The sequence below is a fragment of the Amblyomma americanum genome, chromosome 2 (genome assembly GCF_052857255.1).
Source record: "Amblyomma americanum isolate KBUSLIRL-KWMA chromosome 2, ASM5285725v1, whole genome shotgun sequence".
In the NCBI taxonomy this organism is placed as follows: Eukaryota; Metazoa; Arthropoda; class Arachnida; order Ixodida; family Ixodidae; genus Amblyomma; species Amblyomma americanum.
The window spans coordinates 101,092,589-101,108,756 of record NC_135498.1 but is presented as its reverse complement, the minus strand read 5'-3'; the positions used below and the strand labels follow the sequence as shown (position 1 = coordinate 101,108,756).

At 46.7% G+C, this 16,168-nt stretch overlaps 1 protein-coding gene across 5 annotated transcripts in view; it reads right to left on the bottom strand.

The window, feature by feature from the left end:
- LOC144121673 (sphingomyelin phosphodiesterase 4) overlaps positions 1-16,168 on the bottom strand; it is a 73,974-nt gene that overhangs the window by 5,363 nt on the left and 52,443 nt on the right. For all 5 annotated transcript variants that reach the window (XM_077655012.1, XM_077655013.1, XM_077655010.1 and 2 more), the window contains exons 13-15: positions 14,703-14,872; positions 11,478-11,762; positions 9,357-9,677 (exon numbers count right to left, since the gene is read on the bottom strand). In XM_077655012.1, coding sequence (XP_077511138.1) covers positions 9,357-9,677; positions 11,478-11,762; positions 14,703-14,872 — 776 coding nt within the window. The remainder of the gene's footprint in view (positions 1-9,356; positions 9,678-11,477; positions 11,763-14,702; positions 14,873-16,168) is intronic.

Below are 16,168 nucleotides of genomic sequence, written 5' to 3'. Positions count from 1 at the left end.
CGAGTCAATAAAGGATTTGTTTCGCCACTGAACTGGTCGAATTCATTGATTGATTGAAAGTCTACATAAAAAAAGATATAGCGTTTGAAAAAATACCATCGATATATTTAATAACAGAGGGGCCTGTTGAAGGCGTTTTTTTGACTATTATTTGTATTACAACTACTGGTATTAAGGAACCTCCTGAAAAATTGTGAATTCAAGCATTTTTCAACATACAGCAAATTCTCTTAAGTTCACACATTTTTTTCTTCTTCACTCAACAGGCTGGTACATAAAACCACCGCTCGTCTGTGTGCAGTACCTATGACTCCACATAATGCAACCTGTTTAATCAAGCCTGCCAAATATGGATGTTGTTGAGCTGAATCTGGAAACGGTGCACCTGTTCCGATAGTCTAAGACTTGAAACTTCCTTTTGATAGTGTCAAGGGATGATTTATTACACACGCTCACAGAGTCCCTCGTGCCGGAGTCCCCAATAGTCATCCGCAGTTCGCGCACCGTATGCAACGCGCACCGAGCTCACACTTGAGCCCATTTCGACCACGCCACTCGGATCACTCGCGCGCTGCCCGCGCACACCTCACGCACATGCCCGCCATCGCCAACCACGCCTCCCCTCTCCCTCCAGTGTTGTCAGCCGTCCCTGTATGTCCCCTGATGGTGCCACCCGCACTGGCCCTTATAGTAGGAACCCTAGCTACATGGTTTCAAGATTCTAACAAAACAAAATTGTGAAGGACGACAGTGTTCGCCGCAGAGCAACAGCCACAGCAGCGCACGTGGACTGCAGCTTTCCTCATTCTGCTACTGCCTGCAAGCCAAGTTTTCCTGCGCGCTGAGTCTCTTATCGCAGCGGTGAAAACGAGGAGATGGCTGGCGCCCATTTTCTATCATCAGTGGCACATTTGCAGCCAGACATTGGCTCCATCACGGGCCAGCACAATAACGTGCCACGTGGCGCTGCACACAGCAGTCCCCCAATGATGGCCATCAGCGCATTGGCTTTCTGTAAGGTTTGACATTATTATTTGCATGCATGCTTTGGCTGAATACTGGCTGACGATTGTAAGCGGGAAGAACAAGTTTACTGATGCGACAATTAACAGCCAGATTTTGAAACGCCGTGATATTTGGCCGCGAGTTTAGAGCAACGTGAAATTTCGCGATTTCTGAATGATTACGTCGTTCGAATACTTTGCACAGTTAAAGTGCACCACGAACGAAATCGGTAAGCAATTATATTATCCACGAACCATTGAAATTTCAAATATTCACGCACCCCTACGTGACAAAGACCATGTGCTTTTTGCAAACTCAGAAGGTGCAAAGTGGAGGCCAAGAATGCATTTCTGCATTAATAACCTAATATTTCTCAGCATGATATGAATAACAAAGCTTCCTCTTTTTCTTTTAAATATAATGGGCACCTACCTCTCAAAGTGATTGTTTAAACCTGTCGTTACCAACCTGAGCAGTGAAAATCGTCATTTTTTTTTTCTGCATGCAAGGCGCACTGCTTGCATATATCGCGACTTAAGAGTATGTCTGAAATGACGAATGCCTTCACAATGTGGCATGGGCACCCCCTGCAATGACCATGGTGCTAACAGCAGATGTCGCAACACAGGAAGGCACAAATCCAGGAATACAGTCGCTGACCGATTTTTTGGACTCGAAGGGACCCGAAAAATGGTCTGAATAATTGAACAGTTTGAAAAATCTGTGAAGCGCATACAATCGCCAACCGATATTTTGGACTCGAAGGAACCCGAAAAATGGTCTGAATAATTGAACAGTCCGAAAAATCTGTGAAGTGCATACAATCGCCGACCGATTTTTTGGACTCGAAGGGACACGAAAAATGGTCTGAATAATTGAACAGTCCGAAAAATCGGTGAAGTGCATACAATCGCCGACCGATTTTTTTGGACTCGAAGGGACCCGAAAAATGGTCTGAATAATCGAACAGTTTGAAAAATCCGTGAAATGCAAAAAAATCACTTTAATGAGATGAAATCGGCTAAAAAATGTCGCTGACTTTACCTTGCGGAAAATTTCTTTTGCTGGCGACGATTTGCACCTGTATTTGCGCCTAAGTTGTGCTTTCACTATACACGCTAGACAGCAAGGTCACCGCTTTTAGTTGGAATATTTCCCACGCTTCTTTGACGAACCCGGCGGGGCCATGTTGTCCACAACCCGAGTGTGCACCACACCGCTCGTCAAACACACACAAAGATAAGGCACTTTTCGTTCAAACCGGCGGAACTGCCGGACGCAATCACAAAACGGCGAACGGATGTAACTTCGTGAAGACTGAGCGCCACTCGGTCGACACAGTCAGAGAAACCCAAGTGATGAAACGGCAAATGGCGAACTTATGAGACTCGCTACGGTGGCTCAGTGGTTAGGGCGCTCGGCTACTGATCTGGAGTACCCGGGTTGGAACCCAACTGCAGTGGCCGCGTTTCGATGGAGGCGAAACGCAAAGGAGCCCGTGTGCTGTGCGATGTCAGTACACGTTAAAGATCCCCATGTGGTCAAAATTATTCCAGAGCCCTCCATTACGGCACCTTTTCTCCCTTTCTTCTCTCAGTCCCTCCTTAATCCCTTCCGCCGAGATCCCTCTTTTATCCCTTCCCACCGAGATGTCAGATAGCTCCTGCACAATTTACTTTCCCCAACAACCAATTTTCAACTTATGGGACAAGCGATAACTGCCCGTGACAACGTCGGTGACAAAAGCAAGTTGACGGCGATGACAATCCGGCTACCACCTCGAATTGTCAGATCGCAGGGACCTCTACTGGCAACAATAAGGTACCGAAAATATGTCAAGCCAATCCAACTGCAGCGTAAATCCACCTCAATTCAAGATGGCGCCTTTTGCGCCAGCGAAAAGCTGATAAGATGGCCGATTTTGGCCTGCAGGATACTGAAATTAGTCCGAAAAATCGAGCTTTCGACTTTTGAAGTCCAAAATATCCGTTGCGAATATGCATGCGCTCCTATGGGGTGACTGACAGTGCCTCATCGGGGTCCGAAATATCCTACAAGTCCAAATTATTGGAGTCCGAATTACCTGCCGGCTACTGTAGCTGTATATGGGACAACTCTGATGTAAATGGCCTCGCTACTGTACCTTACTAACAAAAGCTCTGGCATTCTTCACTTGCCAGCCAATGAGAATGTCATGCGGTGGGTTGGAGGAGTGGGTAGCATAACCTCGAAGGATGGAGAGTGGAACGACTATCCCTGTCACCTCTTTGACCATGATAAGGGCTAGGAGACTGGATTTTTTGCCTCCTGCCCACAGTAAATTCGCGTGTGAAGCGAGGCAAAAAAATGTGGCAATCAGCGCCTGAGCTTCGCCATGTCAATTGAGACACCCTCACATTGCGTAAAAATGCACCATGTAGCCTAGCCTAAAGAAATGAACAGTCGACCTTGTCATCAAGAGCAGATATAAGCATGAAATGTATTGTAGGAAAGAAATAGCATTTTCCAGGCCATCTCATAGATCGTGGTAGCTACACTAGAGACTTGAAAAGCTTTTGCCATCAACAGCTGTTCTTAGCTGCACTAGGCTCTTGAAAAGCCTTCGCCATCAACAGACGTTCTTAGCTGCACTAGAGTCTTGAAAAGCCTTCGCCATCAACAGCTGTTCTTAGCTGCACAAGTCTTGAAAAGCCTTTGCCATCAACAGCTGTTCTTAGCTGCACTAGAGTCTTGAAAAGTCTTCACCATCAACAGCCGTTCTTAGCTGCACTAGAGTCTCGAAAAGTCTTTGCCATCAACAGCTGTTCTTAGCTGCACTAGTCTTGAAAAGCCTTCGCTATCAACAGCTGTTCTTAGCTGCACAAGTCTTGAAAAGCCTTTGCCATCAACAGCTGTTCTTAGCTGCACTAGAGTCTTGAAAAGTCTTCGCCATCAACAGCCGTTCTTAGCTGCACTAGAGTCTCGAAAAGTCTTTGCCATCAACAGCTGTTCTTAGCTGCACAAGTCTTGAAAAGCCTTTGCCATCAACAGCTGTTCTTAGCTGCACTAGAGTCTTGAAAAGTCTTCGCCATCAACAGCCGTTCTTAGCTGCACTAGAGTCTCGAAAAGTCTTTGCCATCAACAGCTGTTCTTAGTTGCACTAGTCTTGAAAAGCCTTCGCCATCAACAGCTGTTCTTAGCTGCACTAGAGTCTTGAAAAGTCTTCGCCATCAACAGCCGTTCTTAGCTGCACTAGAGTCTCGAAAAGTCTTTGCCATCAACAGCTGTTCTTAGCTGCACTAGTCTTGAAAAGCCTTCGCTATCAACAGCTGTTCTTAGCTGCACAAGTCTTGAAAAGCCTTTGCCATCAACAGCTGTTCTTAGCTGCACTAGAGTCTTGAAAAGTCTTCGCCATCAACAGCCGTTCTAAGCTGCACTAGTCTTGAAAAGCCTTTGCCATCAACAGCTGTTCTTAGCTGCACTAGTCTTGAAAAGCCTTTGCCATCAACAGCTGTTCTTAGCTGCACTAGAGTCTTGAAAAGTCTTCGCCATCAACAGCCGTTCTTAGCTGCACTAGTCTTGAAAAGTCTTCGCCATCAACAGCTGTTCTTAGCTGCACTAGAGTCTTGAAAAGTCTTTGCCATCAACAGCTGTTCTTAGCTGCACTAGTCTTGAAAAGCCTTCGCCATCAACAGCTGTTCTTAGCTGCACTAGAGTCTTGAAAAGTCTTCGCCATCAACAGCCGTTCTTAGCTGCACTAGAGTCTCGAAAAGTCTTTGCCATCAACAGCTGTTCTTAGCTGCACTAGTCTTGAAAAGCCTTCGCTATCAACAGCTGTTCTTAGCTGCACTAGAGTCTTGAAAAGTCTTCACCATCAACAGCTGTACTTAGCTGCACTAGAGTCTCGAAAAGTCTTTGCCATCAAAAGCTGTTCTTAGCTGCACTAGAGCCTTGAAAAGCCTACGCCATCAACAGCTGTTCTTAGCTGCACTAGTCTTGAAAAGTCTTCGCCATCAACAGCTGTTCTTAGCTGCACTAGAGTCTTGAAAAGTCTTTGCCATCAACAGCTGTTCTTAGCTGCACTAGTCTTGAAAAGCCTTCGCCATCAACAGCTGTTCTTAGCTGCACTAGAGTCTTGAAAAGTCTTCGCCATCAACAGCCGTTCTTAGCTGCACTAGAGTCTCGAAAAGTCTTTGCCATCAACAGCTGTTCTTAGCTGCACTAGTCTTGAAAAGCCTTCGCTATCAACAGCTGTTCTTAGCTGCACTAGAGTCTTGAAAAGTCTTCACCATCAACAGCTGTACTTAGCTGCACTAGAGTCTCGAAAAGTCTTTGCCATCAAAAGCTGTTCTTAGCTGCACTAGAGCCTTGAAAAGCCTACGCCATCAACAGCTGTTCTTAGCTGCACTAGAGTCTTGAAAAGCCTTCGCCATCAACAGCTGCTCTTAGCTGGCGAGCCTGCTCAGCTTCATTCACCGCTTTTGGGTGTAGTGAAACGAGTCACCAGAGCCTCTGCATGCTGAAGGGAAAGAGGCGGTGGCACACTTACTAAACAGAACGCTGAGAACCTCGCCTCAGCCGGGCAACACATGTTGGCACCATCTCCTCCCCCTTGGCACAGGTCACGGAAGTTGCTACGGATGCTTAAGAAGAGATGCAGGTCTTGAAATGAACATTTTTGTTATTGAAGATATAACGAAATTTGGCATGCATATGTGTTTATCTCATCATTTTCATATTATGGAAAAATAACTGAAGCCTAATTAAATTCTAATGGATCGTTAAGGCACAAGCTCACTTTTTTGGTTTTGATTGAAATAAGGCTGTAGCCAAAGAGCTGCCATCTGGAGCTATGCTAATTATATTGTTGTTGAAGTATACCATCATATAAAAATGTTAAATTTTGTCCAAGCATTATAATTATGAAGTATAGTTAGGTGACATTATGGTTCAGAAATTTGAAATGTTTTACTCAGCCCAACAAAAACAGCATCGCTCCATAGTTTAGTTCTTTCTGCATTCAACAAACAGTATAAGATTAACATATATTGCCAATTATAAGTCGATTCCGATTATAAGTCAACCCCCCAATTCGCAAAACCTTAGCAAAAAGAAGTTTGACCCCGAATATAGGTCGACACTAAATCGCGACGTGGCAATAGCTCGCCAATAAGTTCTTCAGAACACCGAGTCATTCAAAGACGTTGATTCAGGCACAAAACTCCTTTTACGATTTGCCATTGCTCGCGAGAAGGATGCAGGTGCGGTCACCTAAGCCACTGCTGCCGGCCGTCTGAAGCGGTGACGAGATGCCGCACGTGAAAAACACCCCGGAGACCATGTCGGCAGTCCATACCAAGCGTCGCTTACCCACTGCGCTACTTGGCTCAGAAAAGCGTGCTTCAGCCGCCCAGTTGGCGTCTTCAAGTTTTCCGGATGGAGCCATTCATTGGGGAACGCACCGATGCGGTCTTTGAATGGCTTGTTCAGCGCCACGTCCAGCAGCTGAAGGTAGATGTAAATCTGCCCGATGTAATGACCAAGTCACATCCAGCCTCCGCTACTGCTTTCTTCACTCAGTCAGTGATGTGGCCTTGAAAAGAGTCCAGGATGAGCATGCTGTGGGTCTTGACCTCACCAATGCACCGGGGCGCCTGCACCATACTAGACGAAACCATTCGAGTAGAGTTTCATCGTTAAAAAAAACCCTTTTCGTTCACCCGCACAATATTTTTGGGTGGAATCTTTTCTTTCACCAGGATCGTTCTTCTCTTGAACAGGAGAAAGGGTGGCAACTTGTGCCCACCGGCCGTACCGCACATCACTGTAAAGCGGCTTTGCGTGTTTCCAGTGGTTAGCAGACGAACCTGGCGCTCCCCTTTCGCGGACACTGTTCTACTGTTCTCCTACTAGGCATATCCAATCAGACTGGAGTCTGGTCCGCGTTGCCAATTTGACCAAGCGGAAAGGAATGTTTTGCTCTCAGGTCATTCCTGTAGTGCAAAAACGCACTCTTTTTCTCTTCGAATGCATCGGGTAACTTCTGGCATACGGTCGTGCGTCTCCTTAGGCTCAGGCCGTACCGCCTCATAAAATTATTTGTTGCTCATTTCTTGGACACTTCAAAGTCTGTGCACAGGATGCACATCTCCTCCATGACAGCACGTGCCTTCGCTTCAGTGTCACTGTAGCAAACGCTCAAGCTCTTGTTTCTTTGGTTGTGAACATAGTCTCTGACAACGCCTTCAACGGCAGGGTATCGTCTGCACTTCGGTCCACGAAAGGAATGGCATGTAGCAGCACATGCAAAAATCTTACTTCTCTGCTTCCTCCAATCCCTCACGCACTTTTCAGACACTTCAAACTTCCACCCTGCTGCGACGTTGTTTCAGATTCTGCTTAGAGGATCACTTGCCACTTGAAAGCCACGCTATATTGTTGCCGAGCTTGCAGCGGCATGTTAGGGTCTGTCGGGCACACAGATCATGCTTACCACTGATGGTCAACGATCCAGGGTAAGGTGTCCGGCGGCAACGAAGTCAAATGCAGAAATGGCGACAAGGGATGAAAAAACGCGCGAAGTTATTCAAAGACGCTTCTGAGAGCATGTGACCAGTTACATGGTTTTGGAATGAATTGACAGCATTGCCAGTTTTTACATGGAATGCCCACGGTTCGTCTACAAAGTGTTTCTGTCATATGAAAGCAAAAATTTGGGGCATATCTTTAGATAAATTCCTGTTTTTTAAGCAGCTGCTTTCGTATCATGTCCGACAACTATTACACAATTACGCTTGAATGCATGTGATATTACCTGCTGCTTGAAAAAAATTTAAAAATTGAAAATTGATTTTCGAGGAGAGGAAATGACAGTAACTGTCTCAAATGTCTGGGTGGACACTTAAGGCAAGGGATGAAGGAGGGAGTGAGAGAAGAATGGAAGGAAGAAAGAGGTGCTGTAGTGGAGGGCTCCAGAATAATTTGTACCACCAGCTGACATCACCAGCTGACATTGCACAGCACGCAGGCGCCTTTTGCGTTTCGCCTCCATCGAAACGCGGCCGGTCGGATTCGAACCAGAGTACTCCGGCTCAGTAGATGAGCGCCAAGAACTCTACTGTTGACCCTGCATATTACGACTCCGCATATAGGTAGACTCCGAATATAAGTCAACCCTCAAACTTAAGAAGGTCCTTTTTCGAAAAAATAAAATAAAAAGGTCGACTTATAATCGGCAATATACGGTAATTGAAATTGTACTACTTATAAAAACTTAATAAAAACTACCGCAAGGCAAGTTTTTCCCTGTTTGCAAAAAACAAGAAGCTGAGAAAATGACATCTGAGGTGTGCGCGCCAGCTATTTGGAGGTCATTGCAGAGGCCTCAAGAAACAGCAGAACGTGGACATTCCAAAAATATTTCACAGTAATGAGTAATACCAGGTAGTGGAGAAGGGTCCCAGCTTTCAAACAAAACTAAGAGAAAACAAAACAAAGTCATGGGAAGTGACGGGTGCGAAGTCCTGCCACATTTAACTCTGAAATCGCCATTTCCGGGCTTTGTAGGTGCGAAATATATAAATATTTTCGTAGTTTGAGGACGAATTAAGACCTTGAAACCTTTTAGGCAAGAACTTTAAAGCATACTGATCCCGAATATGCCACTTAAGCAAAATCAAAATTTTCGCATTTTTTTTTTTCATTTCAAGAGCCACATTGAGGAGTTTATTCTTTTTGTACTAGACAGTGCCTTCCCCGTCTCCCTCTGCATCCGTAAGGCGACTTTTGCTGTTTGAAGTGCCATGGCAGTAGCCCGCCCTTCAGCAGCGATCACGAACATTTGCAGTGCATAAATTCATTAGGTGCATGTGCTGTGCTGATGCACAGGAGCACCAAGTGCTCAAAATTTATCCAGAGCATTGAAATACAGCACGAATAGAGAAATCTACCCCTGCTTTCACTCACTCCTTCACCGCTCCTTCCCCTAAACCACAGCTAAACCACAGCCAAGTTTTTTACCAGTAGCTGTCCAGACATGCAACACCAGGAGGATGTCCAGAAGGTTCACATAGACAGACATACAGGAGGAGTGGGCACCACCACTGACATGTTATAGAGTGCTTAGACTGCACTTTCCTCCTCTCCCTCCCTGTGATTGGCACCACGTTACCCCTCTCCATTTTCCCACCTCCTCTCCATATTCCACTCAACAACATCACACAACAACAAACGGGCAGATTTTGCAAAAAGCCTCAGTCCTTGTCCATTTGCGCTCAGAATATGCATAGAAAGTACCTGAAAAGCCAACACCAGCAGCACATCGTGCTACACGCTGGCCAGAGGAAAATTTTCCACCACTGCGCAGTGCTCACCTTGGCATTGAAGGCGGAGGACAGCAGGTGCAGGATGCGCACCAGGAACACAACTTCATAGCTGCGGATGGGTTCCGTGTCTGGGTTGCCATGGTAGCCGAACGCATTGACACCGCAGATGCTGCGCTGAGTGTCGTAGACCCTGCCAGGGAAGTCGGTGACATCCTGCGTGTCGTAGGCCCTGCCAGAGAAGTCGGTGACACGGTGCATGCCATAGCCCTTGCCAGGGAAGTCGGTGATGTCGTGCGACAATGCAGACGACGGCTCCCTCATCAACTCTGCAGGAACGGTGGCGGAAGACGGATCTGGAATATTTTCTAGCTGCAAAGGAAAGAGTAGCATCAAGTCTGAGCAAGCGCAGGCGTGAAGAACAGCCCTACCATGCACGGCGCTGACAACTGCTAATATCGCATCACAGTGCATTCGTGCTGGAAATGTGCATATCACACAAATAAAGTTCACCACCCAGGTTTTAAGCTGACTCCAAGGATACATGGATACTTCCAAATAGCATGGGTCTTAAAGGGACTATGCAATAAATTAATTGAGATTACGTAAAGCAGACGAGAGATAGTCATTTCATCACTCGTCACCCCAACGCAAGAATTTTTGAGCTAGCATCAATAACAACCAAGATATAGACGATTAAAAATTACGCTCCTCCTCTCCCCCCTCAACTCTTACACGCGGGGCACCAGACAAAAAAAAAGAAAACAGCTCTGGGACTGCGCCCCGCCCATGAATAAGTTTTATCAGATGACGTTCGCTTTGCAACTTCCGGTTGTCGCTCCTAGCCCCCCAGCAGCAGCATCGGCAGCGTGATTGTGGCGCGCGCCGGGTTTCTTTGCTTGTCGTCTGTTGTCGTTAGCAGTAATGGACCCAGACCTCGAGGTGCGACTGCTCGCTCTTACGGCCGCGATGGGCATCGAGCCCTATGTGTTCATGCCGTACCGGCTGAACGCCAGCGACGACAGTAGCGACTCGGCGAGCCACGGCGAGTGGCTCCGGAACTCCCTACAGAAGGAGGCGGCAGAGAAAAATTGAAACCATATGCGTGAACGCAATGCCCTGGCTCGCGCTTGCCTGAGAGGGTCGCGCGGCAGCATGAGCAGACGATTTTCACGGCTACTGGAAGTGTGCCCGTGACGTCGTGGCTGCCGTGGCTCCAGCAAATGACAGCGTGTGGTGGCCTGGTGACGTCATGGCTATAGTGACGTCTTTTTTTACGATTTTAGTTTCAAAATCGGTCACTACAAGCACACCAATCGGCCCGCGAATTTTAAAAACACGGTTTTTAGAAATTCATAATAAATTGCCGGCTCAGTTCCGAAGAATCATACTTGGTGTGAATGCTTCTTAGCATCATTTCTAAGCATTGAAAACATTTACAAGCGACTTTTTATTCATTGCATAGTCCCTTTAAGTCAGTATTCTGCAAAGACATTTTCATGCTTTGCAAGGTCAGTTCAGCTGATAGGGAGGAAGAACAGGAGAAACAATAAAGAACTGACAAAAATATAGAAATGCCCTTTTTTGTGCAACAAGCCTTGTTTATTTCAGAGCAGCAATTAACAAAATAGTAGCTGATCTAATCACACTTCAGCCGCCTGAGGTCACGGGCTCCTCCACCAATCTTTCACTTACCTGCTGGTCCATGAAGGGCACTTGGCATATGTGCAATTCTAAGCCCCTCTTCTAGAGAAAAGTGCAACCTTTTCAATGCGCATTACAGGAAAAAATGAATCTGTGCTGAAGGCATAGATGTTAATTATTTTTCTTTTCCAATAACAATCAAAGCTAAAAGGTGTCTAGCGATTCTCCAAATTCCTAACATATTAATTTACCGTATTTACACGATTGTAAGTCGACCTATCTTTCAAAATTTGAAAATCCGAAGTGGGGGGGGGGGGGTTGACTTACAATCGTGTAAATACGATATACTCCATAAGATGAGTTGATTCAGTACTGCTTTCAAAAAAACTGGAGCTGTCTGCTTTTTCCAGTGTTGACCAAAGCAATGTTCAAGGACTATGAAAGACAGGGTGTGACAAGTAGAGAAAAGTGAAGTCACTGGTTTAACACCAAAACCCAATGCCAGAGCAACAAACCGGCAGCACCCACCCTGAAGGTGCCGCAGAGCTCATCCACTGAGGCACGCAGGTACAGGAGAGTCTTCTTGCGCTCAGCCACCTCATCGGGCACCCCAGATGGCATGAGCGAGCTGAGCGCTGATCGCAAGGACCCCTTGAGACGCCCCCACCACGAAGTGGCGGCGCCAGGTGGACGCTGATCTCGCCGCTGCTGAGTGCCACCACTATCGGTGAGGTCGACTTCCTGGCCTGAACCCTGCAGCTGCCACCTCACTACCCGCTGTGCCTGCAATGCCAGCTGCACCAACTGGACCAACTGCAAGCACCAAAAGCAAACAAGATCTTACGGCCGTACGTTGATGCGCTGCGACGTTTGCACAAGCAGATGCAGGTGAACCCGCACATATCAAATAGCAAAAAAGGCCTACACATTCGATGCAATGTGTAATTCAATATAAAAATAGCAGCAAAATCAACAACACACAAACACATTGAGATGGAAAAAAAATTCATTTCTACGACAGCCACTTACTGCGTGCAGAGTGAATTTTTAATGTCTTTTCATCTTCGTTGCCTCAGAACCAATTTTTTCAATGTTATCAATGTACTCCAAACAGCTGATACTGCAGCCTTCTATTGACAGGCAATAGCAACAAACCATGTTGAGTGCATGGAGCACGTCGAAGCAGGTGGGCACGGATTCTCTGAAATCTTCGTCACAATTCGCAACAGTGGTTCCCACGTTAACCGCGATGTCGAAAATGAAGTCTTCGTTCTCAAGCTCTCCCACAGTCTCAACGTTGTCATCTGCAGAAAGACGAAGCCGCCTATGGCTACCCATCATAAATTACACTAGGAATTTCAGAAAACTGGTTCCACAAATCATCAAGACCCGCAACGGCTTCGTAGAGCTCACCTGACAAAGAATTTGCTCGGTCTTCTCCAGGAAAGCAGGCACCAGAATGTCAGCCGCGGTTCTGTGTAGTTTTGTTTTTATTGGCATTCCACGAACTACTCAGCGTAGTCAGGGCGCCTAAGAGGTCGATTCTTGGACCTTGTCCAGTCCTCAGCTCTGCAGGAAACGTTCAATCAGACGTTTCCTACAAACAACCTTCAAGCCTGCATTATCCCCTGGTCCATATATTGAAGCACTGCAGGTCCACAGGTTTGGTGGCAGGAAGCGAAGTTCAATCTTGCTGAAACTAGCACTTAAACGGTGGGCACAACCATTGTCTATGATGCGGTAGACACCACTATCTTGGCATACTGGGTCGTCGTTCTAAGACTTCAGCCACTTGGCAAAAAGTTCGCTGTCGTCCAAGCTCTTCAGCTGGACGTGTAGGTCACCAAACCGAAAGCGCATTCTACAAGCATTGCAGATATTTGTTTTTTCCGCCAGGTTCCCTCTCCGCTTTAGCCCGAACATCAGCCTTTTCTTCAAAATGGTGTTCAGCTTGGTTCTTGGAATCTTGTGCACTGTGGCGACTCCGGATTTCATCTCACCTCATTCAACTCGCTTGATAAATTCCAGTTTCACGGAAAAGGCAAGGTTCAGTTGTTTCATGGATGCCATCGCGTGCACACAGAGACAACGAAAACCATGCAAAATTGCCGATGGCAAAACAACACGCCGCATGTGCGAACTGCGCAACAAAGCAAGCAAAAACTAAAGCTACGTGCTAAAAACGCATATTCTGGTTGGCTAGGTATACACCTGCCTTCTATGTCATGGAAAATCCATGTCACCATTTGTCTGTGCGAACTACGTAGTACCACAGCACCAACAGCAACAGCAAGTTCATGCAGGGAAACTAACTTCCAGAGATGTGATTAGGGAAAGCCACCTTCTTGAGTCGACTGGAGTTACCCGAAGTATGATCTATCAGATGTGATTGCCAACTTTTGTACGATGTAGCCGTACATTTTCCTATACATTCATCCTGTAACTTTATACTGTTCAGAAATTATCTGATATAAAGGAAAATTAATCTAACTGAGTTCGATATAATCAGGTTTGATTGTAGACATGTTGCATCCAAAGGTGTATTATTTAAGCATTTGCATTTTAATTAAGTGCATACACCCGTAGGGCTTTACAGTAAAGCACAGGGCTTAGAAATGTTAGATCCCAGAAAAACAAATTACAGTGTATTCCTGCGTATTAGTAAACCATTTTTTTTCAAAAATGATGGTGTGAAATTGGGGGAGTCGACCTATGTGTGAAGATGACCCATTTGTGAGGGCCCAAGGCAGTCTCACTCTTGCTAAGGCGCACGGAGCTCCATGTCCCAAAAATAAAAATCCTTCCTATGTATGCAGATTAGATCTGCTGACGAAAATTTGAACTGCGAGTCGTTTACCCGGCTCGCTTGGGCTGGTAGTTGCTTCAGCGGGCCAGCGATGGGTAGTGCGAGAGCAAACTTCTAACTAGCAGAGCATGCACCACGCTGGAATTCTAAACTGCAAGAGCACTAGCAGTTTGGTTTGCCGCTTACTTGGCTAGTCAGCAAGGCCACATGCAAGTGTTGAAAGCGGGAAGATGTGTCATTATATCGCTTTTGATCTCTGCTGGCCTTGCAAATTCACTGTTAGTGTATTTACACAATTGTAAGTCAACCTATTTTTCAAAGTATGAACATCCAAAGTGTGTGTGGGGGGGGGGGCTGGTCGACTTACAATAAAAACCTAAGCATGACACCATAAATAAAGGAGAGACAAACGATATATCAGGCATGCTACAGCGTGGTAGCATTTTTGCTGCACGGCTCTGTTGTACCGCTCTTAGTGCTGGCCAGCAGGTGCTGGCTGCTATGTCAACTCGCAGAACCGGCACCCCCCTCCCCACGCGCAGCAACCGATGGCGGCCATCGATAAACAGCAAACCGCACCCCCCCCACTCCCCACACATGGCTGCAGATTGCGGCTGCTAATAAGCGGCGGTGGACCGATAACGAATTGACATTCTACTCTTAAAAGGGACAAGGGAACCACACAGATATACACAAACTAGACCCATTTGCAGCTTTACTGAGAAAACTGTATCATCCCAAAAATTTTGTATCAACCATTATCGCATCTTAAAGATTCTACTGTACGTGTAACCATGTTTTCCTCAATAAATCTACCAGGTTTCATTTCCACACTGTAGGGACCGCTAGTGAGGAATGAAGAGCTCATGACTTTTCCCCCAAGTTTCTGCAAGTTGGGCATTACAGGATAAACACTTCCAACTGCTTGCAATGATAAGACGTCCAACCTGCTTGCGTCGGTCATCCCCAGTCAATGGGCGGTGCACAAAGCCAGGCTCCTCGACATCGGCCATGTGCTGCTTCACAAGGTTGGCCACTGTAGCGCCCACTGCCTGCCGCCGAAGACCAGTTGTGGGTGACGGCGACTGTCCAGCCCCACTGGTAAGGCTGGTTTCAGCTAAATGGAACACGTGGAACAAGGACGGAAACATTAGGTTTCATAACTGCACACCAGTTAATCGCAGAATGAGCTGCATTTTACGACTTGTGTGCAGAATAACGCCCAAGGAATCACCCATGGCACCAATTCAAATGCACCGTTACTGTGAACTAGAATGCTCATCAGTTGTCAGATACAACAGAAAAACCCTCTGGCGGATAGTTCTTCACACTGTCTGCTAGCCAGCAGTGCCTACTGCACAGCCTTAGTCAAAAGTTAAAAGCCTAAGGGCAGGGTTCTCAAACCGGGTTCTGCAGGCTCCTTTTGGAAGTTCCACGAGCACCCCACTGGCTTATACCCACTTTCCGGTACACTCTTTGTGGGCGTGTGTGCACCAAACACCGCGCCTGGTTTGTTAAAACTTGTTTTAGAGTGTCACCTTTGCTTAGTTCGATCCTTAGTTTCACACCACCGGCATCGGTGTTGTCCACAGCACACACATTGGCAGCATGTGAAGAAGCTGCGTGCCAGTAATAGCACGGCATGTTTAACGACGGGACAGCCAGCGACAGTGGCTTGCCTGGCAAACATGGCAGCGTGCCAAATGGTGCACTGCCAAGTTCACTGCTGTGGCAGTGTACGTATGTTTTGAATGCCAGCAAGACAGTGTGAAGAGCGGCACGGTGCACAAGGCACCGTGTGTTGGAGTGCATGTATTCATGTGCATGGTGACTGACGGCATGAGCCGCACCACCGCACTAGCCAAGCCAAGACAAAAAAGAAAAAAAAGTGCGCATGGGGTGTTTTTATGGGCGATTCGATTCGATGCTGTTGGTAGCTCCAGGACGAACTACTGCTGCCAGCCAGCCCGTATGCGCCGAAAAGCCAGTACATATAATTTCGACCACCTGAGGATCCATAACGTGTGACCACATGCTGGGCAATCCCCAGGTGGTCCAAATTATGGAGCCCTCCACTACAGCACCTCTTTCTTCTTTCACTCCCTCCTTTATACCTTCCTTAGGGCAGGGTTCAGGTGTCCACCAAGATATGCCAGACAGTTACTGTGCCATTTTCTTTCCTCAAAAACCAATTTTCATTTTCATCTGGAAAAAAAAAATGCCGAAGCCATGCTGCCAGTGAAGCGAGAAGCGGGAACAGGAGCAATAAGTAAACTTCAAAGGCTAAAATCAGGGGAATGTTTCTTGAGGCTTGTGGGTGGGGTCCTCATTCCAGGGCTCCACTGGCTTGAGCTGTCAGACGGGCCTGTTTTATGAGGGCTCTTTGGTCCTCGATATGATCGCTGGTCAGCAT